Source organism: Agelaius phoeniceus, chromosome 21 (assembly GCF_051311805.1).
Source record: "Agelaius phoeniceus isolate bAgePho1 chromosome 21, bAgePho1.hap1, whole genome shotgun sequence".
NCBI lineage: Eukaryota > Metazoa > Chordata > Aves > Passeriformes > Icteridae > Agelaius > Agelaius phoeniceus.
In genome coordinates, this window is record NC_135285.1 from 9,127,049 (window position 1) to 9,146,746 (window position 19,698).

At 49.2% G+C, this 19,698-nt stretch overlaps 3 protein-coding genes across 6 annotated transcripts; 2 read left to right on the forward strand and 1 right to left on the reverse strand.

Annotated features, from left to right (window-relative positions):
• The first annotated feature begins 365 nt into the window (after positions 1-365).
• INPP5E (inositol polyphosphate-5-phosphatase E) lies at positions 366-10,128 on the forward strand. The gene is made up of 11 exons (XM_054646323.2): positions 366-510; positions 1,196-2,251; positions 3,955-4,078; positions 4,276-4,373; positions 4,892-5,016; positions 5,136-5,255; positions 5,627-5,734; positions 6,488-6,649; positions 7,190-7,305; positions 7,654-7,790; positions 8,770-10,128. Exons 2-11 carry the CDS (start codon positions 1,407-1,409, stop codon positions 8,900-8,902), a joined length of 1,968 nt encoding a protein of 655 aa, XP_054502298.1. The 5' UTR covers positions 366-510; positions 1,196-1,406; the 3' UTR covers positions 8,903-10,128.
• Positions 10,129-10,295: 167 nt separating this feature from the next.
• On the reverse strand, positions 10,296-16,342 carry PMPCA (peptidase, mitochondrial processing subunit alpha). The gene is made up of 13 exons (XM_054646559.2): positions 16,188-16,342; positions 15,821-16,023; positions 15,599-15,678; positions 15,220-15,302; positions 14,824-14,918; positions 14,578-14,678; positions 13,972-14,235; positions 13,675-13,767; positions 13,289-13,407; positions 12,758-12,848; positions 12,585-12,647; positions 12,070-12,214; positions 10,296-11,787 (listed from the first exon to the last, which is right to left on the reverse strand). The coding sequence occupies exons 1-13, from the start codon at positions 16,238-16,240 to the stop codon at positions 11,618-11,620; spliced, it is 1,560 nt and encodes a 519-aa protein (XP_054502534.1). The 5' UTR covers positions 16,241-16,342; the 3' UTR covers positions 10,296-11,617.
• ENTR1 (endosome associated trafficking regulator 1) lies at positions 16,321-19,356 on the forward strand. Of its 4 annotated transcripts, none has more exons than XM_077189160.1 (7): positions 16,322-16,493; positions 16,570-16,761; positions 17,224-17,297; positions 17,437-17,548; positions 18,123-18,185; positions 18,683-18,910; positions 19,196-19,356. In XM_077189160.1, the coding sequence occupies exons 1-7, from the start codon at positions 16,365-16,367 to the stop codon at positions 19,235-19,237; spliced, it is 840 nt and encodes a 279-aa protein (XP_077045275.1). In that variant the 5' UTR covers positions 16,322-16,364; the 3' UTR covers positions 19,238-19,356. The 4 variants fall into 4 exon arrangements, with proteins under 4 accessions (XP_077045274.1, XP_077045275.1, XP_054502165.2 ...); XM_054646190.2 differs by having other exon boundaries at positions 18,774-18,910; XM_077189159.1 differs by having other exon boundaries at positions 16,321-16,493; positions 18,683-19,356.
• Positions 19,357-19,698: the final 342 nt, after the last annotated feature.

Sequence of the window (19,698 nt, forward strand, 5' to 3'; positions counted from 1 at the left end):
AAATCCTTCCCCATGAGGGTGAAGAGGCTCTGGCACAGTTGCCCAGGGAAGCTGTGGCTGTCCCATCCCTGGAAGTGTCCAGGGTCAGGCTGGACAGGGTTCAGAGCCTATGGACGGTGTCTGTATCCATGGCAAAGGCTGCAAACTGGGTGATGCTCAATGTCCCTACCACCCCCAGTGATCAGTGTTTGTACTGAAACGTTCAAAAACGAATCTTTACCCTTAATATAGGCAACTTTTAAACTTCTTCGAGTGCGACACCTTTATTTTTAAGCTGTTTTTTAAACGCCGCCTTCATCCCGTGTCGCGACAGCCGCGACTCCCCGCGGGCGCTGCCGGGCGCTCCTCCGGCCGCCGGGGGGCGCTGCGGGCGGGGCGGGCCCAGCGCTGCCCCCGTCGCCACGGCCGGGCCGGGGCGGCCGCAGCGGGACCGGCACCGACATCGGGACCGAAACGGGCACCGGCAGCGACTCTGCTACCACGGGTACCGGCGGGGAGCCTGAGGAACCGGTAAGGCCCGGGCTGCAGCGGCGAGGAAGGGGCGGCCCCGGCGGGCGGGGGGCGAGGCCGTTGTGAGGGCCGGGGCCGGGGCCCTCCCGCCCGGCCGGGGGATGCGGGCGGCGGCCCCTCGGTGCCGAACCCCAGCTCGGGGCTGCGGTCACCGCGTGGTGCCCTCCCGGGGCCGGGGGAGGCTGGTCCGCGGGAGCCGCAGAATGACGAGGTGCTTCCCTCGTGGAGAAATGCTCTCGGAGCCCGGTCCCGTACCCCAGAGCCACCCCTGGGGCGTTTTCTCGTTGAGCGGGGTCGGTGCAAGGCAGAGAAAGGCGGCAGCGATTTCCCCGTGCCTGTGGGATCGCTGGAAATTTCCTGGCCTCGGGCTGCGGGCTGGTCGTGCTGGTGACGCCTGTGTACAACAAGGACAACGAGCTGTGGTTTCTATGCAGCTTAAATTCCCTCTCGTGCTAACAGGGCACGCTGCCTTTCCCTAAAGAAGGGTGTACACAGCCGTACAGGAAGTCTCTGCTCTGCTTTTGGGGTAAAAAAACGGGAAAGAACAGTGATTTTCTAACAAGGTCACGTTAAGGTGTGAGTTGTGCTAGAGGGAGGTGCTGCAAGGAGATGCTTTCTGATCGGGGAGTACAGTTTGCAGCTCGATAACTTTTCATTCTTACATCTTTCTCTTGGGGGAATCCAGGTACCCCACGCTTTGGAATTTTGCAGACAATGCCTCTGCCTGCACATTCACCTGCCCTGCATTCCCAGCTAAAGGCTGAGCTGTCTGCAATTCCCATGCCTTGCTGGCTGAGTAGAGCCCTGTGAAACCCACAGGGTGATAAAGGGAAGGAAATTATGCTTTGAGGGATTTTTCATCTGGAGCAGCATCCACAGCTGGTACCTGGGGGACAATGAGTACTCCAAATGGGTTTCCGCAGCACTCAAGGGTGTGTCTTACTCGGAGCATGGAGGGTGGAGCGGTACAGGACCTGCAGGCAAAAAAAGCTGGAAAAGCAGCCAAAAAGGAGGCTGGGGGTGATGGGGCACCTCCGAAAATAGGCACTCCTATAAGCGAGACCTTAAAGCTTCTGCCAGAAGAGCTCAAAGCTAATATGAAAATTAAATCGATCACTCCAAGGCCCCCTCGGAAGCCCCGGCTGGAACGTGCTGCATCCCTGGATGAAAAGAGCTGGAGGAAGTGGAGACGATTTAGGACAAGCCAGGAAAGTCTGACTGACCCCAACGAGACGAGCTCCTCTAACGGTTCCCTGCAGGAAGCGTCGCCCAGCCCGCCCAGCAGGGGCAGGGCCAGCCCCTGCAATCCCTGCTGCCAGCAGGAATCCTTGCACAGTTCACCAGACGCCTTGGAAGCCAGCCCCGGGGGCAAGAGCAGGGGTGGAGGCGCCTCGGACCTGGGCAAACGAGCTTCCGAGATCTCCAGTGCCTTTGGGGGGCTCCTGCGGGGCAAGGGGTTCGCGGGGGGCAAACCCCGGCTGGCCCAAATCATGCCGGCCCGGCCCCTGCCCCCCATGGAGCTCAACGTGGCCTCGCACTCGCTGAGGACAGCTAATAGGATCGACTCGGATTGTCTGGATTACCGACATCATTCCCAGCACAAGTTTGGGAGGGTGAGCAGCAGCCTCAGCGACTCCCGGCTGCAGGGCAATGGGACTCTCTATGACAGCTGCTCCACAGACTCCATGAAATCCACCTTCAGCGTGCTCACCCCCATCCGAGCCAAGGATGTTCGAAGCAGGTAGGGCTCCCCCAGGTTTCTCCTGCTTTTGGGGTGCCAGCAGGGAGGAGAATCCCTCTGGGCAGGGGCAGGGAGCTTCTGAGCTCAAAAGCCATTCTGTGTTATTTTACCTGCTGTGAAGAGAGTTGGAAAATTAAGAGATCAGCACAAATACTCTTCGTTTGCTCCTTTTAGCTGAGTATTTTCATTAATACATATGAGTATTTTCATATATTTTATATAAATATATAAATATATTTAAAGACATATAAATATAACTATAAATATTCATATGTTCATTATCATAAATATATAATATAATATAATATAATATAATATAATATAATATAATATAATATAATATAATATAATATTCTCACAAATATATAAATATAATACATTTCTATATTATATAAATGCATAAATATTATATGTTTTTTATGTATTTATTCTCTTAAATACATATGAGTCTGGTCTGCTGTCAGTTTGCTTGTAATATTAACATAATCTGGTTTGAGAAATAAGAAGTGGTGGCTGTGCATGCCAGCAGTCAGGAAAACTTTTTCAGAAAAATCTAAAAGTACATTGCGCTTGAACTAAAATGATAAATTACAGGAAAAAAAATAGCACCAGATATTTTAAATTGAGATTGTCATGCAGCATTATCACAGTCCTGTGAGGTGCTGAGCAGAGGTTGCACTTGTTTGGTTTCTGTCAGGAACAAATTTATGTGCTGGGAGCTACTCCAGTATCCCACAGGAGCTCCTCTGCAGGAGGGAAAAGCCTAATCATTGATCCAAAGCGTGGGAGTCAGTAGTAGAGGGGAAAGAATTCTGAGATAAATTAAAGTGTTACTAGCTGGTAGAAAAGCCCCAAAGATAGATTGTTACTTGTTTGCCATGGGGGTTTTCTTTCCCATTCCTCCCTAAAGCAGCTGGAGCCAGCTGGGTTGCCCAGAACTCTCTGACATTATTCTCTCATCATTATTTGCAGAGCTTAAGCAAGATTAAAAATGCTTATTCAACATGCAGTCCCTGTGCCAGCATCCCTCACCTCTGTAAGCATGTCCTTCAGAGAGGCAGGTGCTGTGGGATGCATCTCTCCTTCCCAAAGGGGATATTTTGGGACCTCAGGCTCAATAAATTATTTTCTTGAGGCTGATTTGATGAGCTGAATTGAAGGAAGGATGTGAGTTTGAGTTTTTGGTTAGGAGAAACATGATGCCAGAACACTGGGAAAGGTGGAGCTGTTTTTCTGTTTGAAGTAAACTGAGCTGCTTCAAGGTACTCACATGTTATGGAGTCACAGAAATGGTTTGGGTGGAAGGGACCTCACAGCCCATCCAGTGCCACCCCTGCCATGGCAGGGACACCTTCCACTGTCCCAGGCTGCTCCAAGCCCTGTCCAGCCTGGCCTTGGGCACTGCCAGGGGCAGCCACAGCTCCTCTGGGCACCCTGAGGTTATCAAACCAATTTCTTTGTTCTGTGTCTGGATGAGTTTAGTGGGGCTGAAGATTTTGGATGGCTTCAGTCTTCTCACCACAGTTCACCCTTGTGTCCTGGCTTTGGAAGGAACTTCAGGCAAGCAGAACAATTTATAAATATTCAATTCCTTCTTCATAAAGGCATAGTCTTGATTCCTTCAAGATTCAAACATTACACATCAATATCCCAGCTGCCCTGCCCTTTCCTTAGGTGCTCTTTTTTGGGTCTTCTGTCCACAGGAGCTATTTGGAAGGCAGCCTTCTGGCAAGTGGTGCCTTAATGGGAGCAGAAGAACTCAGCAGATATTTCCCTAATCGGAATATGGGAATCTTTGTGGCCACCTGGAACATGCAGGGGCAGAAGGTGAGTGCACAGAGGTCTGCACAGGTCCTTTGGAAGCAGTAAAGTTACCCCAGCTCTACTGAGAGGACTGGGGTGATGTTTTTCTGTTCCTTGTCAGTCATCTTTGTCAAATTACAAGGTATTTTTCTAGTAAATACTTGCATAACTAATACTGCTTTTCTTTTCTTCCCTTTTGTTTTAAATTTCTTGTGTAATAGGAACTTCCAGTGAATCTGGATGACTTCTTATTGCCAACAGATCCAGACTTTGCCCAGGACATGTATGTCATTGGGGTTCAAGAAGGCTGTCCAGACAGGTAGCAAAAACAATGTAATGAACCATCTTCTTTTATTGTTAACTAATCATTTTGCTTTGAATTAGACTAGAAATAGTCTCCATTGTATTCCTAATATTTTCAATAATCAACCCCTTTAACAAGACTGAATTCTATTGCATGAACACCAAAGGAAATGGGATTTAGAGGAAAAAGTCACGGAGATCTGTAAATCATAAAATCCCAGAATGGTTTGGGATGGAAAGGACATTAAAGCCCATCCAGTGCCATCCTCTGCCATGGGCAGGGACACCTTGCACTAGCCCTGGCCTTGGACACTCCCTGGGATGGAGCAGCTTCTCTGTGCATACAGAATTTCACCCCGATGGCAAAACCCTGCTGATTCCTGTGGCACCTCAGTTGAGCGCAGGGAGGTTTAGCTTATGCCTTGATGCTGTGTGTGAGAGGGACTGCTGTGTGTGCACGAGGCTGATCTGCTCTCCTGGCTGTTGCTGTGTCCTGTGCTGGCCGTGTGGTGCAGCTGTCGTTCTGTCCTGCAGGAGGGAGTGGGAGATCCGCCTGCAGGAGACGCTGGGCCCGCACTACGTCCTGCTGCACTCGGCTGCGCACGGCGTGCTCTACATGTCCGTCTTCATCCGCAGGGACCTCATCTGGTTCTGCTCGGGTGTGTGGGGAGCTGAGGGCACGCTGCCAGCCTGTGCCCTGCCCTTTCTCCCTCTCCTAACCTCCCTGCTCGCTGTCAGAAGCGTTTCAGTAACAGCATCTTTTTTTCCCTCCTTCCAGAAGTGGAGTATGCCACGGTGACAACTCGGATCGTGTCTCAGATCAAAACCAAGGGGGCTCTGGGAATCAGCTTCACGTTTTTTGGGACCTCCTTTCTCTTCATCACCTCCCACTTCACATGTGAGACATTTGCAATCTTGCTACAAGTGTCCTGGTTGAGGGAGGAGGGGAAGGAGCTGTAAAGAGGTGAAAAAGCAGCTCAGGCTGGAGCCAAAGCTCAGGATTGCTGAGCTGAGAAGGATAAGGGAGGAGGTTTGTTTGGTAACAAACTTATGAAAGAACTGTGTTTATGGAAACAGAAACAAACTCTGCACCATTGTGTCCCTTTTCCCACACTTTCTGTCATCGTTATTCAGTGCAGACACTCCCAGAGTGTCACATTTTATACGTGGAAAATGTCTGATACCGTTTGGAAGCTCCTGGTTTAACCAAAAATCATCATTGCATGAAAATGATTCACTGTTGGCAGTAATGGGGTTTCTGTCTTGCAGCTGGGGACAGTAAAGTGAATGAGAGGAAACTGGACTACAATAAAACCATTCAAGCCCTTACACTTCCCAAGAATGTTCCAGACACAAATCCATATCGATCCAGTTCCAGTAAGTGTGAAACCATGAGCGTGGGGGAGCCCAGCTCAGCAGGGTCTGGGCATTGTCTCTCAGTCTGCACTGGGAAAGAGACAAGAAGAGTGATCATTTGAGACTGTGTGTAAAGACACTACAGCTCTTTTTGTCTGAGGATGGTTATTACTCCCATGATTTTTTTTTCCTTGAAATTGGGAATTTGAGAAAAAAATTGAAATGGGAGAGAGAAAATTCAAAAGGGAACTTTTACATTATGTATTTTTTTAGAAATATGATAATTTTGGTTTAATTATTATTAATATTACAGATGTGTTTCACTTTCCAGGTGTTTTCTAGAACAATTAGGAATTACTTTATTTCAAATTTAAGAGAATAAACCTTATGTTACTTTGCATGTACACAGGTCAGAGCATTGTTTGCCAAAGTCCATTATCGTTTCCTAATACTGTGCTGACAACTTGATACCTAGATAGATAATTAGGTCCTTGTCCAAGGAAATTTAATATACTCTTTATCTGCAATGTAGCATTAGCTTCTTGTGTTCCTTCTGGTGTTAGGTCCTGTAGATAATTTGGTCTCCTTTCAGCTTTTTCTATGGTTTTTAACATTTCTGTTCTGTTTTCTCCTGGGTTGTTAATTCCCATATTCATTGGGGATCACAGGTAGAAAACATACTCAATATCACATCTCCAGGTAGTGAAAAGAAAGAATTTCTTCCACTAACACATTCAGCAGCATCTCTTAAACTCTTGTGCTGTGAATTTGCAGGTGATGTCACAACTCGGTTCGATGAAGTTTTCTGGTTTGGGGACTTCAACTTCCGGCTGAACAAGGACCGGGAGACGGTGGATTCCATCCTGAGCCAGAACCCGGACACAGACGTGTCCAAGCTCTTGGTGTATGACCAGCTGACCAGCGAGATGAGTCGGGGTAAGGGGCAGCTGTTCCTCTCCCTCCTCTCCAGAAACAAAGATACCTGCACACGGGAGTAATGTCAGCCCAGTCCCCATTTCCTGGAGGCTTTTTTTGGTGAAGTTCCCTGAAGAAGGGAGTCAGCAGCTGTCAAATACAGTGGCAGTGTGTCAGGGGACCTGTTGCTGTAGTAGTTTGTTCTGTTTAATGTAACCTCCCAAGCCATTTGCTGCTGTTTCATCTGACTCCTCCATAACCTGGGCATCTTTTAATTCCCAGTGTCCAGGGAATTTAGATTTGAACGGCATTTGCAAAGCAGCACAAGCTTTCAGTGGAAGGGGAAGTGCATGGACCAGTTCTTTGTTTAACTGACCACTGACTAAACAGCCACTGGTTATTTTTTATCCTCTCCATGTCAGGATTGGAGCTTGCTCCCTTTCTGGAGCCCAAGCCCAGGTTTTTCTGGGCTGTACATGGCTGTTGTTTCTAGCCAGCGTTAGTAGACACGGTTCTAAGGAGGGAGGAGTTTGTTCATGCCATTCTCCCCTTCCCTTACAGGGTCTATTTTCAAAGGATTCCAAGAGGCTGATATCCATTTCCGTCCTTCCTACAAGTTTGACATAGGAAAGGACAGCTATGACACCACCTCCAAGCAAAGGACTCCCTCCTACACAGTAAGGGATGATTTCAGAAGTCAAAGGGGGTTCAGTTGTGCTGAGATTTGTTGCTTAAGGATATCTGGGACTTGTGGAAGAAAGGACTGTAGAATCTGTGAGCACAGGGAGAGCTTGGCACAGGCTGTTAACTTTATTTTCCCTGCCTTACATCCTGAGTGGGCTCAGAGCTGGCACAGAACTGTTGGGATCAGACAATGAATGGATCCCCAGCCAAGGCCACGTTAATTCCACCAAGTGGAGGGTGATGAATGAATGGATTTGTCTCTTGTGAAGCAGTGCTGCTCTCCAGGGTGGGTGATGTGCAGAGGGAGTCACCCTCCCTGTCCCCTCTCCCCCTGCCTCCAGGACCGGGTCGTGTTCCGCAGCCGCTACAAGGACGACATCCAGGCTGTCAAATACTCCTCTTGTCCTGTCATCAAAACCTCAGACCACCGACCTGTGTTTGCCTTGTTTCGTGTCAAAGTGAGGCCTGGCAGAGACAAGTGAGTACCTCCTGCAGCTGCACATGATTGATTGCTCCAGTGACCCAAGGATATCCTCCTGTGTCTATCCCTGCAGCCTGGTTGGGTTTTACCCAGTATATGCTGGTGGCCAGAGCACTAAGAGCTTAAACCTTGCCCTGACAGCTGAAATCCCTGCTGCCAGGTCTCTTAACCCTTCTGAGGGGGATAAACAGAGCCCACTGGAATTGAATGTAAATCTGTGCTTTATCTGAGATGCAGCTCTTTGTTTTCCCTATCAGCATGAGCAGCTTTCCTCTTCTCTTCCTTTTCCCCTATTTAGGATCAGTTCTGTTTTCCCTCCCCAGTGGTGGCTGCAGTTCAGCACAGCTGGATGTCAGTGGAGTATTTTGAGATCCTCCACATTCCTAATGTCCTGTTGTATTAGTAGAACTCCTTAGGAAATTTGGTTTGGAATTATTCTCTTTTTTGTGAGTAACGTGGTCAGGGATTTCAAGACCTGAATATCTAAAAAAGTGATTTCTCAAAGTATTCGATCAGCAGTGCAATTGCAATGGGAATTTTTGTTTCTGGGTATTAAATACCCATTAAATAGTGTGTGATGGGCTGCTCAGGTTTCCTCTCTAAAAGACCAAGGTAAGAATAGTTGAGATGAACCACACCAGTGAGTACACAAAGTTAGCAATAACCTGGTGTAGCTTTTTAAATGAGTGGGTTTTAATTCAGAGTCATTAAGAAAGTCCTTTATATGTAAAAGGAGGTGAGTTCATACTAAAATTTAAAGTATATTTCCCTTTTACAACCAGCACTTAAAGTATTGTGAAAAACCTTAACTTGTTGCTGTGGAAGAACAACACTTGTTTCACCCACAGCAGTCACTGAATGCCTTAAGAAAGTAAAAATCAGATTTGTGGCCTTTGTTGTATGAAGTAGTAGGGAAATTCTGGGCAAACAAGAACCTGTTTATGCCCTGACCTGCTGGCTTGTGTTCCTGTTGCAGCATCCCCCTGGCTGCAGGGCTGTTTGACAGAGATCTGTATTTAATCGGAATAAGGAGGCGGGCCACAAGGGAGCTTCTGAGGCGCCGGGAACAAAAGGACCAAAGATCCAGCAGCATATGTAGCATTTCTTGAGCTGAAAGCTCTGCAGTGCTTGTGGTAGAGGTGCCCTGAAAGAGGATTTCAGACCGTGGCAAACTCTGCATGGAATTGTCAGCATAAGCACCTCTGGCAGTTGTTGTGGCTTGTGAAGAATGTCTTAAACCTCATCCTGGATTCATTTGCATGAGCTAATCCATGTAGCTCAAGTGCTTCTGCCTAAGAAAAGGAGTCAGTTCTTTAAGACATCCATCCCAGCTGGTATAATTGATTTATTTTTAACCAGACTATTCTAGGAAGCCACTGGGTGCAGACCCTTGGTTCCCCTCCATGCAGGGGCACAGCTGCTGGAACTGGCATCACCCAGAGGGGACCTAAGAAAAGCCTGCAGAAAGGTGAATTCTTTGTTTGTCTCTTTGGTTTGGTCAGGTTAACTTCCATCCAGTGTGGGGTTGGGTTTGCTCCTTCTCTGTAGCCAAGTGTTGCTATTCTGTACAGGGAGTAACAGGGACCAGTTCATGGCAGTTGTGTGTATGGATGGTGCTCCTGTGTTGGGCTTTTTGGGTCCTCTACAGCAAATTGTTTGTGAATGTACTCCTGTACATTGAAGTGTAGAAACATTGCCTTTCAATAATTGTTCTTTAGGCCTTCTGTTACTAAGGGGGTAAATATCAAACTCTCAGGCCATATATTTGTCTGCTGAGACTGCTTGAAGCCATCCCTTCCTGAACTCACTTGTCCTCCCCAGGGCTGATTAAGCACTACCTGCCTTCAGCAGCAGGAGCTGGAATTTATCTGAGAACAGGCACTGTGTGATGCTTCACCAAAGTGATGCAAGTGAGTGCACCAGGGAGGTTTGCAGAGCAACTGCAGCCACTCAGCTCCACACAGCTCCATTACCTCCAATCACGGTCAATTCCTTTTGGTTTTATTTTTCCAGATCAGTAAACTGTGAATAACTTGCTATTTCTGAGGTAATGTTGTCTTAAGGCTATATATACTACAAGGACCAGTATGGCACTGGTAAAATGTTAAGTACAGCTAATAATTAAGAACTCATGGGCACAGATGGGATCATTAATCACCTTAGGACCTAAAACATCATGCAAACACCTTGGAGGAAGTGCTGCTGACTATGCAACCTGTCCAAGACAGGCTCCTGTTCTGCGGTACATTTATGGCACTGACCTGTCTGTAGCCATCAGGTATTTGGATTTCCTTTCTTTTTAAAGGAATAAAAATAAATTAATGCAATACCTTAAGTGAGAACCAGAGTTCTTTGTGTGGTGTGTGTTTGGGTGACCTGGGCCATGTCTTCAGCTGGAGGGGTGGGACAGATTTCTCTAATTGTTTGCATTGAACAGAGCATGCTCCACTGGCCAGCTCAGGAAACTCTTGGCAGATGAATTTCAGAACTCTTACTACTTGCTCAGTTGTTCAGAGGTCTCTTTATTTCCTCACAAGCAAACACAACAACTGAACAGGACTTGCACCCTGTGGGCTCTGCAGGAAGCAATGCAACGTTTGAGTTGCATGAGGAAAGGATGGGGTAAAGCAGGCAACAGCAGCCTCACAGTGCTCTGCTCCCAGCTGCATTGCTCCTTACCAAACACATCTAGCAGTGAAGAGCTGCAGTGCAGCTGTCTTGTATTTTTAAACCCATGTATTAGGGGTTTATATAAATCCAGTGTTTTATTCCTCTGTTGAGTCTCCATTTCTTTAGCATGTCACACATGTGGCACTTGGCTTTCTGTGACGTGGTGTCAGTCAAGATTGTGTTTCTAAATGTTGTGATTTTGTTATCTTGACTTCCAGCTGAGCCACATCTCTGCTGTGAGACTGATTGTGTCTTCCTTTTGCAAGGCCTTAAGTCCATCTGGGTGACACTGAGGAAATGAGGCACGAGTTTAAGGTGTGGCAGCAGCAACTCCTTTAATAACTGTTTGTAAAGCAACTCTGGAGGAAAAGAACTTTTATTCTTTAGCACAGTTCATGTCCAAGTGAAAAACCTAAAGAATAGGATCAACCTCATTCTCAAGTAAGTGTCCTTTATGTACAGTACCTTCAGTACCTCTGCAGAGGAACTCCACAGAAAATTGGTTCTGTCATGGGGCTGGTTTCCTTGGAACTATAGCAAGCTGATGAAGTTATTCCCAGGTGGGTGATTCCTTGTCAGATGGTGAATGGATCCATGATTTGTAACAAAATCTGGATTTACAGGAAACTTTTTGGCTAACTTCACAAGGACAGTAACTATTATTCTCCTAATTCAGTTTGACCAAGTCTTAGTTCACCTTGGTAACAGTTATTAATATTCTCTGAATTCAGACATGGAAGCCAAGCTGTTTAAGGTGCCACACGTTCCTCAGGAAGGGCACAGTGGGGCCTCATGTGACAGCCCCACTTCCACTGCTGGGGTGATGAAGAGGCAGTGACTGACTGCTCAGAGATGTGCTTTCACTGTAGTGCTGAACATTTTGGCTTGCTCTGTTCTCCCCAAAGCCAAGAGAAGGGTGTCAACACCCATCTTCCCTTGTAACCTACTCAGAGGGTCAAACTCCTCCTCCAGGGGCAGTGCTGGCTCCTTACATGAGCTCTTCACAGTCCAGTGCTCCAAAGCAGCTTTGCTCAGCTCCAGAGTTGCACAGAATGCCTGGGAGCATTGGGGGGAGGGAGGCTGGTACAGCAACATGAGAATGAGAAAAAAACCATTAAAAAGAAGGGATTTGAGGCCGGGCAGGAGGTGCTGCTCTATCGGAAGAGGCGGTAGAGCCGCGGGAGCCGCCCGTCCTTGCTGGAGAGGGCGGCCTGGATGTGCTCGTACGTGGGCAGGTCTGTCAGGTCACCCAGGGCAGCCACTGCTGGCTTCTTGTGCAGCATCTTAGTCACCACCCTCTTGATATCACTGGGTTTCACCTGACCTGCAGGCAGAAGAAAGGCAGAGCTGTGACACCTCCATTGTGAACAGCACAAAGCAGATTTGGGCCCATGCTCAGAAAACCAACTCCATATCTTCTCTACCATGATTCCTCTTTTCCCTTCCTTCTGACTTAAATAAGCCCTGTGCTGTAATTGTGAAAGCAATTAAGCTCAGTTTGAAATGTATTCCTGTAGTATTTTCAGAGGTAATTCATCAGTGCTACAAGAATATTTTAACTGGACCTAGAGTTCCCTCAAGGTAGGGCAAAGCATTGGCTACTCACTGATGAGGTCACAGAGCTCATGAGGTAGCTTCCTTGTGTTTGTTGCCAAAACCTGCCGCCCCACATCTTCAAAGATCACTGGCCGAGACTCCAGGTTCATCATGAGCATGGACTTGAGCTGTGTTTTTGCTCTCTCAAGTTCTACCTGTAAATGAGCAGGAAATTAAAAAAAAAATCTTGTTGCTGCTCTGTAGTACAAGGTAACATGGGAGAGTTCTGCAGACACCTCTCTCTTTGTGGATGCATTGCTAATGTTGCTGTATTCTTTTACAGAAATATATAACAAAATTAACTCTAAAAAACCATTCTAGCACAGTCAATGCAATGCATTCACAGAATCCCAGAATGGGTTGGGTTGGAAGGGACCTTAAAGCCCATCCAGTGCCACCCCCTGCCATGGGCAGGGACACCTTCCACTATCCCAGGGTGCTCCAAGACCTGTCCAGCCTGGCCTTGGACACTGCCAGGATTATTTCAGCTCAAAGACCATCTGCAAACTCAAATGTGCTGCTGACCTCTCCCACTGCTCCTGCCATGAGGATGAATTCCCTGGTGATGATTTCCACCATCTCCCGAACCTGGGGAAAACAGATGATGGAGAGAAGATCAGAGCAATGCTTCTTGTGTCCACAGAACCCTGGTACTGATGTGCTTAAGGACTCCTGTCCCTAAGTGCAGGACTCTGTACCTGTTTTGGATCTGCACTGGCATGGATGCACAGCAGACCTGTGTCCTCATAGCTGTGGTGGTAAGAGGTGGCATTGTACATCCAGTGGTGCCTGTGAGTATAAAACAGCCTTTTAAAATTTAAAACCCAGAATTTACAATGTGAAAATTAAACGTGGACAGTGAGCACCCTCCCAGTGCATTCTCAGGGCTCTCAGCAGTGCAGTGAGAATTGTCAATCCCTGCCTCTGACAATTTGTGCATGTGGCATCTACTCCCTTCTCTCCATTTCAGTCCTTGAATCCAGGAAAATACAGAGCCAATCCTGTTAATATTCCCTGATTAAAGCATGGACAGGGCTAAAAGAAGAAAACACAATTCCTGGTCACTTCTGCCCTTTACTTTCACCCTCTCAAAATGCCAACTGACACACCAGTCCCATGTTCCAAGCAGAATGAACTGATATAAAAAATCCTGGTGGGATTTGCTTTTTTCCATGTAAACCTGCTACAGGATTGTTTCTGGCACCCCATAAACAGCAAGACAAACCCACCTGTTGAGCACATTGAGGTAGAGCCGGGTGAACATGCCCTTGCCAGGCCCTCCAGCTGAAAAAGAGCCACCACCTCCCATCATCATGTTCAGCACAGCAAAAGGAATGAAATCGTCCTCCTGCATGGGAGCAACAAACTCAGGTCATGGCAGAGCTCTCGAGGGTCTGGGGTGAGTAAAGGGGAGGGAAAAAACACAGCACAAGAGCAGTGGGAAGGGCAAAACCTTCAGCAAAGTGTCGTGGGAAATGCTGCTTGTTTTTATGTGCAGCAGCAAAAATGTCAATGTTTGTGGGATGAGTGCGTGTTCCTGGGATTCTCCAAGGAACAGGAATATGTACTCCAGGTACAGGGCACGTAAAATGAAGGATTTCAGGTTAATACTTACTAAAAACGAGCAGCTTTCTAACCCAATCATGATGTGGGTGAGCTCTGGGATGGGAGTAGGGCCCAGACTCACATCTGACATGTCTTTTTCAACCTGTGGCAAGGGCAGACAGATCATTAACACCAATTTTCACAGCTCTTGTACCCACTTTGATACATTTGATACAATCACCATACCACCCAATTAACAGCAGTCACGGCCAGTTTGAGGCTCATACTCATGAAATGCAACTCAAGAAAAGCAAAATCCTGTAGAGAAATCAGCAAATCCCAGCAAGCTGCCACCTCCACCACGTACCTTGATGATGCCTCCGGTGTACTGAGCCACGGATCTGTCCACAGCCCTGCCCTGCCCCGAGCCCCACACGGGCTCCACCCCCAGCAGGTATTTCCTGGCACACTCCACCAGGTGCTCGTGCTCAATGCCCACCCCAGCCAGCACCATCCTGTCTGGGGTGTAGTAACTGCTCAGGTAGGAGTGCAGCACGGCCCGGTCGATTTTGTCCGTGTTCTCCACGGGGCAGAACCTGTTCAGTCCCACTGTGTTGTCCCTGAAGGCTGCCTAAAGGGGAACAGACACATTGAAGTCACAAACATTTTTCTCTAAACCTCATTTTGCTTTGGAATTAAGCCCACATCTGAGAGAGGAAAAGCTGAGAATATTTCAACTCAGTAACGTTTTGTCACATCAACAAAGGGAAGTTACAAATAGAATTATTTTTCAGTTTGGGTTAGAATCTTCCACGTGTGGAGAATGCTGGATTTCAAAGGGAAGGGACAGCCAAATTCTCTCATCACAGAAACTGAATAACAGAAAATCTGGTTTTAGAACAGTCTTAAAATAAACCCTGAAGCTGCCAAAACACAGGAGGAATGCAGCAGGGTGGAAATGCCAGTGTGTTACCGCATGGATCATTTCTGTCAGGAGAGGCTCTGGGTCAGGTCTCATGTTCAGATCCTCCAGCTCAAACCTTATGGCCATTCGGGTCATCTCAATTTCTTCATCTGCAATGAGACAAAACAAGGGATGGCAACCCCTACAGAAAACCCCCAGCTGCTGCAAGGTCACCTCTGAGAAAATTCTGAGCTCTCAGGAGCAAGCCATGAGATGGAAATGGTTTTTTTGAGAAAGAGGATTGTGCTGCCAGACCTGATAACCTGGGCTGCAGGGTTACATCAGCCAGCAAGTTGACCACGGTGTCCAGGCCTCTGGCATCAGCAGACACTGCATACATGATGGTGTCCCTGCAACACACAACCAGGTTCTGCACTGAGACATCACTTCTGGGGTCACTCAGTGTCATCTCAGCATCAGGAAATCACAGGTGAAACTGTTCTAATCATTAAATGCTTCTCAAATGAAATAGATCTGAGTTTTATAATATTTTCAGGCTCACTTTTGTAGTTTCCCAGCAGCCCAAACAGATTTCTGCTGCCTGGGAACAAAAAGTGGCTTTTCCTGCCCCACACCAGGAAAAGAGATTCAAAGTGCTGTCAGTGCTGCACCACCCAGGTAAGAGTAGAAGGAGCAGAAGGAGCAGCCCACCTCGATGCCTGGCAGTCACAAATGCCTCCATGCTTCTCCAAGGTGAGGAGAATTTCATCTTTGCTGCCAAACTGAGCTGTGGACTAAGGAAAAAGATACCAGTGTTATTAATTAGTAAAGCAATAACTGTTTATAACCCTTCAGTGTAACCAGAGCATCTCTCACATTCTTTCAGCCCAATCACTACATGCAAGCCTTGGAGGTGAAACCATAAAGACTTTTAAAATGTAATTACAATCATGCTAATTAATAAGCAATAAAGATTCTGTGACTCTGTAGATGCTGGCACCACTGTTTAACAGCTGAGGTGCAGAGAGCCCTGTGGCTCAGTCCTCCTTGGCTGCTCTGTGCAGATTTGGGGACCCAGGGCAGTACTCACAGAGAACGCCAGTTTCTCCAAGAAGTGCGAGATACCACTGAGATATTTCGCTTCGTGTCTCGATCCGGAATTCACCAGAACTGCAGCAAAGAAAAGAACAAACCAGCGTGACTTTGACACCCGTGCTCCTCACACCCACCGCCGGTTCGGGGGGAGCTGGGGTGACCCCGGCTGCCCCCGGTCCCGCCGGCACTCACCGCCCCCGGTCCCGCCGGTACTCACCGCCCACGGTGCAGAACTGCCCGAACTTGTTCTGGGAGGCGACTCGGAGCCCGTTCTCCAGCACCGTCACCCGCGTCTCGAAGCGCTCCCGGCTCTCGGCCGCCGCGAACACGGCCTTGGGCACGCCGGGCAGCGGGCACGTCAGCGACACGCTGGGGTAGGCGCCGCCGCCGCTGTAGCTCCGGCCGGCCGCCAGCCCGCACCTGCGGGACACCGGGCACACCGTCAGGGCTGCGGGCGCGCCGCTCCGCCGAGGCCGGTACCGAGCGCTGATTCCCCCCCCAGAGCGGGTGCCGCCCGTCCCCCCGCTGTCCCCTCGCTGTCCCCACCACCGTGCCCTCCCCGCGCGGTGCCGGGCGGCGCTCACCGTCGGGCCGGGCCGCAGGCGCCGCGCCGCAGCCACGCCATGGCCGCCGCCATCTTGCCGCCACCGGGAGCGTGGGGTCAGGGGGCGGGGGCGGGGCCGCGGGTGGGCGCGGCGGAGGAGAGCGCGCGCTCATTGGTCCGCTCCGAAGGGGAGGCCCCGCCCCGCCCTCAGGCGGCCATGGCGGCGCCGGCGCTGCCGGTGGCGGAGCCGCTGCCGGGGGGCCCGGCCGAGCCCAACCCCTTCTCCTTCCACGAGTTCGTCCGCTCCAAGGCCCGCGGCGGGGGCGGCGCGGGCGCTGACACACAGGTAAGGCCGTGCGCAGCAGCGCGGCCGGGATCCGCCCCGTTACGCCGCCCACCTCAGCCCGCTGTCCCCTCCGCAGGCGGCTTGGGCCGCGCCCGCCGTGCCCCCGCTGCCCGCAGTGGCCTCAGAGTCGGGGGACGAGCAGGAGGACGAGGAGGAGGAATGGAGCGAGAGCTACCGGCCGCTGGCCGTGGAGCAGGAACACCTGGGCAGCGCCGGAGCCGCGCCGGGGCCGGGCCGGGTTCCCCCTGGGCAGCCGAGCTACGAACAGGTGAGCGCTGCCCGCCCCCGGTTCCGCTCCGTGAGAGCAGCCCCGAGCCCCGCGTGCTCCAGAGCCCGGCCTGGGCACCGCCTGCCCCCACCGAGAGCCGCTGGGGAGGAGAATGAGCTCTGGAAATGCGCGTTTCAGCAGGGCCGGGTCCGGTTCTTTCCCTGTCCCGCTGCCCTGCACATGACCCGGGTGACTTCCTCGTGCTCCTGCCCTTGGGGTCATGGTCATTTAGAGTCGGTGGCATTAATTAGTCACGTTTACACTGGTGCTTCAGTGCCACGTTCCTGTGCCCCACAGTGGTTTCCAGATGGGTAAACTGAAGGTAAAATTCAGCTGGAATGTATTAGAAAGCAAAAGGATTTCCAGCATTAAAGCCGAATATTCTGCTATTGATCTTGGATTGTTGGTATTGTTGTGAAAATGCACTTCAGTCCTAATAAGAATTTTTTATTTTCTTTTTAGCTAAAAGAAGAGAATGCTATTTTGAGAAACAAGATCAATAAGCTTCAGATTCTGTCTGAAACTCAAGCAGACAAGTGCGTGAGAAGAATTCATTTTCCACAAAACCATGAGATTCTTGATCCTTTCCCAGAATTTCCCTCCTAAAGCATTTAATGGTACAAGTGCTTACTGTGTGCCATCTCTTTTTTTTGTTTTTTTTTTTTTTTTTTGAAGGATGAGGAAGCTTGAGAAGAAGCTTGAGGAAAACAAAATCAAAGAAGAAAAGGAAGCACGGGATTTGGAAGCAATGGTGCAGCACGTGGAGCAGAATCTGCAGCTGATGACTGTAAGTGTTGGCTTTAGATTGGGCTCAGATGTCAGGAAGAAATTCTCCCCTGTGAGGGTAGGGAGGTTCTGCAGATCCCAGAAAGAAGCAGTGAGGAGGGAAGGAGGGAGCTGTTCCTACCTCCTAAAACATTCAGAACACAGCGTGGTGTAACACAAACCCTGTCCCTCCAAATGCTGTGCTAGAATCACTCATTCCCATGTGGCTCAAGCTGCCTGGGTTATTATTATTACTATTTCTATTATAATTTAATTTTTATTATTAATATTAATTTCAAGAATAAATGTGACCTTCATTGTAGCATTACTGTATAATAATTTATTATATATAATAATATTCTATTTTATTATTATATAATAAATATATAATACTATTATATAATAAATCTATTATTATTTTCAATAATCAAGTTTGATTATTATTAACACTATCGTTATATAATTATTATATATTGTTATATAATATAGATTATTATTATTATTATTATTATTGTTGTTGTTGTTGTTATTGTTATTATTATTATATAAGGAACCAATTTATTATTACTATTTCAATAATCTCTATTCTGTTGCAGAAAAGGGCTGCCAAGGCTGAGAACAGTGCTGCCAAACTGAGGCAGGAGAATGCACAGCTGCAGGTACACAGCAGCACTGCTGGGGCTGCAGGGACACATCTCAGAGTTGAGCCAGTGCAAAGGATATTCCAAGGGTTTTGCAGGCTCTGAGGAAAATGCTGGGTGTGGGAGTTGTGTCCTGGCAGAGGCTGGGAGGGCCTGGATGGTGCCAGACACTTCAGTGGTGAGGAGCAATGGCCAGAAACTGAAATCAGGAAGAATTTCCTTCATGGAGGGTGGCAGAACCCTGGAGCAAACTGCCCAGGGAATTCAGGGAATGTCCCTCGCTGGAGACATCCAAACCCACCTGGAATTGTTCCTGTCACCTGCTCCAGGTGACACTGCCTTGGCAGGGTTGGGCTGGATACGTCCAGAGGTCTTTCCAACCCTAATGATTCTGGGCAGACACTCCCTGCAGGCAGCTGGTTCTGGGCTCCAGTCCTGTTTATTGCACTGTTTATTGCATTGCTTATTGCAGTGTTTATTGTATTCCCTTGTGTCAGTCAATGATTACATTCCAGCCCATCAGCTGCTGTGGGAATGCACCATTAGCTCTAGAGTATCTGCTGCGGTTCCGGGGTTGTTTCTCATGGATTCTGCCCCTCGCCCCAGGCGGAGCTGAGGGATTCCAGGCTGGAGAAGGAGGAGCTGCGGGCGGGCCAGGCGGGATTGGCCGCGGCCAAGCAGAACGCGGAGGCGGCGCTGCAGCAGCTGCTGCAGGTCACAGCCAGTTCCCGAGCATCCATCAGGTCAGCTGCGCTGGGACAGCCCTCCCGACACCCTCCTGGGCTCACAGATAAACCTTCTCAGTGGGTTTTTAGGGTTAAAATTCAGGGGTTTGTGTTCTGTGCCGGAGGAGCTGCTCTGTGTTATTACCTGCTATGTGTTTTCCTCCAAGTGTAAAAATAAGTGGGAAGTGGGAGTTTCCAGTCCTGATAAAATGCTGCTTGATAAATCACAGAATGTGGGGAAGCTCTCCCAAAGCTGCCTGGCTGCCTGTCCCCACGTGTAACCCTGCATCTCTCCCACTCCAGGCAGCTGCTGTCTGGAGCAGAATCCCTGCAGCTCGTGGCTGATCTCCTGAAATCCATAGACAGAATCTCTGAGGTGTCAGAGGACAGACACTGAGTGACTCACACAGCACGGAGCACTTTGTTTTCATATGGAAACCATTACTAAAAAGTGATTTTTTTAATACTTGGCCTCATTTTGACGCGTCAAACTGCAGACCTGGCTTCTCCATCCCCTCCTAAGAGATCCCTGGACCGGGAAGGGAGCAGCTCCTGCGGGGCCGGGAGCGCGGCCCCTCCTCCCCGGGCACCGCCATCCCCCAGGCCGCGCTCGGCGAGCCCTGCGGCTTTGGCTGCGGCTCCCGTTGCCCTTCGGTGCTCGGGCTGCGGAGGGGGAAAGGCCCGTGGGTCGGCCGGAGGTGGCGGTGTCCTGGTGCCACTGAAGGCCGTGTTGCGGTGTCCCGGTGTCATTGATGGCCCTGTCCCGGTGCCGCGGTCCCGTTCCGGTCCCGTCCCGGGCCGATCTC

Coding starts and splice junctions, on each gene's coding strand:
- INPP5E (XM_054646323.2), top strand. CDS start 1,407: ATGAGTACTCCAAATGGGTTTCCGCAGCACTCAAGGGTGTGTCTTACT. Junction 7,306..7,653: donor AAAGGACTCCCTCCTACACA/GTAAGGGATGAT, acceptor CCCTGCCTCCAG/GACCGGGTCGTGTTCCGCAG. Junction 7,791..8,769: donor GTGAGGCCTGGCAGAGACAA/GTGAGTACCTCC, acceptor TTCCTGTTGCAG/CATCCCCCTGGCTGCAGGGC.
- ENTR1 (XM_077189158.1), top strand. CDS start 16,365: ATGGCGGCGCCGGCGCTGCCGGTGGCGGAGCCGCTGCCGGGGGGCCCG. Junction 16,762..17,223: donor GGCAGCCGAGCTACGAACAG/GTGAGCGCTGCC, acceptor TTTTCTTTTTAG/CTAAAAGAAGAGAATGCTAT. Junction 17,298..17,436: donor TCTGAAACTCAAGCAGACAA/GTGCGTGAGAAG, acceptor TTTTTTTTGAAG/GATGAGGAAGCTTGAGAAGA.
- PMPCA (XM_054646559.2), bottom strand. CDS start 16,240: ATGGCGGCGGCCATGGCGTGGCTGCGGCGCGGCGCCTGCGGCCCGGCC. Junction 14,679..14,823: donor CCTGCAGCCCAGGTTATCAG/GTCTGGCAGCAC, acceptor GTCTCATTGCAG/ATGAAGAAATTGAGATGACC. Junction 12,215..12,584: donor TGGCAGGAGCAGTGGGAGAG/GTCAGCAGCACA, acceptor GCTCATTTACAG/GTAGAACTTGAGAGAGCAAA.